Source organism: Zophobas morio, unplaced genomic scaffold, assembly GCF_036711695.1.
Source record: "Zophobas morio isolate AGI-343-1 ecotype UQ-CSIRO unplaced genomic scaffold, CSIRO_AGI_Zmor_V1 ptg000017l, whole genome shotgun sequence".
Lineage (NCBI taxonomy): Eukaryota > Metazoa > Arthropoda > Insecta > Coleoptera > Tenebrionidae > Zophobas > Zophobas morio.
The window spans coordinates 9,213,004-9,214,451 of NW_026972122.1; the positions used below are offsets into that span (position 1 = coordinate 9,213,004).

General features: G+C 32.9%; 1 protein-coding gene across 1 annotated transcript; it reads left to right on the forward strand.

Moving 5' to 3' along the window:
- Window positions 1–345: 345 nt before the first annotated feature.
- On the forward strand, window positions 346–1,131 carry LOC135129902 (sodium-coupled monocarboxylate transporter 1-like). The gene is made up of 4 exons (XM_064057169.1): window positions 346–512; window positions 560–837; window positions 895–971; window positions 1,027–1,131. The coding sequence occupies exons 1-4, from the start codon at window positions 346–348 to the stop codon at window positions 1,129–1,131; spliced, it is 627 nt and encodes a 208-aa protein (XP_063913239.1).
- The last annotated feature ends 317 nt before the right edge of the window (window positions 1,132–1,448 follow it).

The window sequence follows — 1,448 nt, forward strand, 5'->3', positions numbered from 1 at the left end:
CTTTAAACCACTGAATAATTCTCAGAAACGATTACAAAGAAGACAAGAACAGACGAGCAAAATGTTAAATAAGGTAATCAAATTTTAGAATAGAGAAGCAGAAAAAATATGTTTTTTTAGTTTAATGTTTTGGTATCGACACTGCAGCTCTTTGTTGTGTAAATTTCACAAAACCCATTTGAATTTTTATCGCCTTGGGTCACATTTTGTCAACGTTAACAATTTTAATGTACCTTTTTATGACACTTGTACTTACACTTGTTTTTTATCAAATTTATTAAAATAAACTACTCGCACTACTAAATCAGAGCAGAAAGTTTAACCACATTTGCTAAACAAGACACAATGTTCTACTGGTACGACTATTTTTTGGTTTTCTTTGTACTCATCACAAGCGTGTTGATTGGTATTTATTTTGGTTGTTTCGGTACTAAACAGTCAACATTTAAAGAATACCTTTGCGGAGGAAAACAAATGAAAATTGTTCCAATAGCTCTATCGGTAACAGTCAGGTACGACATTTACTTTTTCTGCACACACCTACATTACATTATTTTAGTCACTTTTCTGGTATTACCCTAATTGCAGTTCCAGCAGATGTTTACAAGTATGGAGCATTCTATGGATTAACATGCTTGTCTGCTGTTCTTTTGGTTATTGCTTCAATGTATGTTTATTATCCTGTATTGTTTAAACGCGACTATAGTAGTATTTATGAATACTTGGAAGTAAGGTTTAATCGTAAAATCAGATTGTTTAGTTCTTTTTTGTACATTTTGTACGAAAATCTTTTACTTCCTGTAATCGTTTACACTCCAGCATTAGCACTGTCAGTTGGTAGGTGAAAATGTTCATAAAGAAGGCACAGAATTATAACCAAAATATTAGTTACAGGAATTAATGTACAGTTGATAGTCTTGTTAATATGTGGTACATGCGTGTTTTATACAGCTGTTGGAGGTTTACGAACAGTGATTTGGACAGACATTTTTCAGTTTATCGTAGTTATGGTAGCTTTTTTAACAGTTTTTGGCGAAGGAATTAACTCAGCGGGAGGTATTTCATCAGTTTGGAATAAATCAGTATCCGGAAAACGACTTGATATTTTTGAGTACTATTTTCTTACAATGATTGTTTTTTTAACATAATTAATCTTGTAGTTTCGACCCAGACCCAACAAAAAAAGACTCATTCTGGATATGTACAGTGGGTCTCGCGGTTAGATTTTTGTTTTACATTTGTTTATCTCAATCGAGCGTCCAAAAATATATGAGTCTTTCAACACTCCGCCGTTGTAGATGGTATGACAATTTTTGTTTTGTTCATTTTGTTTTTTGTCTAAATGTGTACAATAGTTCCCTTTCACTCTCTGGCGTGTGTTGGTGTGTAGTTAACATATGTGTCGTTTCTGTTCGTCTAATAATAATAACTACCACAACTGCGATCCT

Excerpts from the sequence above, each read along its gene's own strand:
- LOC135129902 (XM_064057169.1), top strand. The coding sequence starts at position 346 with ATGTTCTACTGGTACGACTATTTTTTGGTTTTCTTTGTACTCATCACA. Across the intron at positions 838-894 it reads AGCATTAGCACTGTCAGTTG|GAATTAATGTACAGTTGATA; the intron begins GTAGGTGAAAAT and ends TATTAGTTACAG. Across the intron at positions 972-1,026 it reads CTGTTGGAGGTTTACGAACA|TTTTTGGCGAAGGAATTAAC; the intron begins GTGATTTGGACA and ends CTTTTTTAACAG.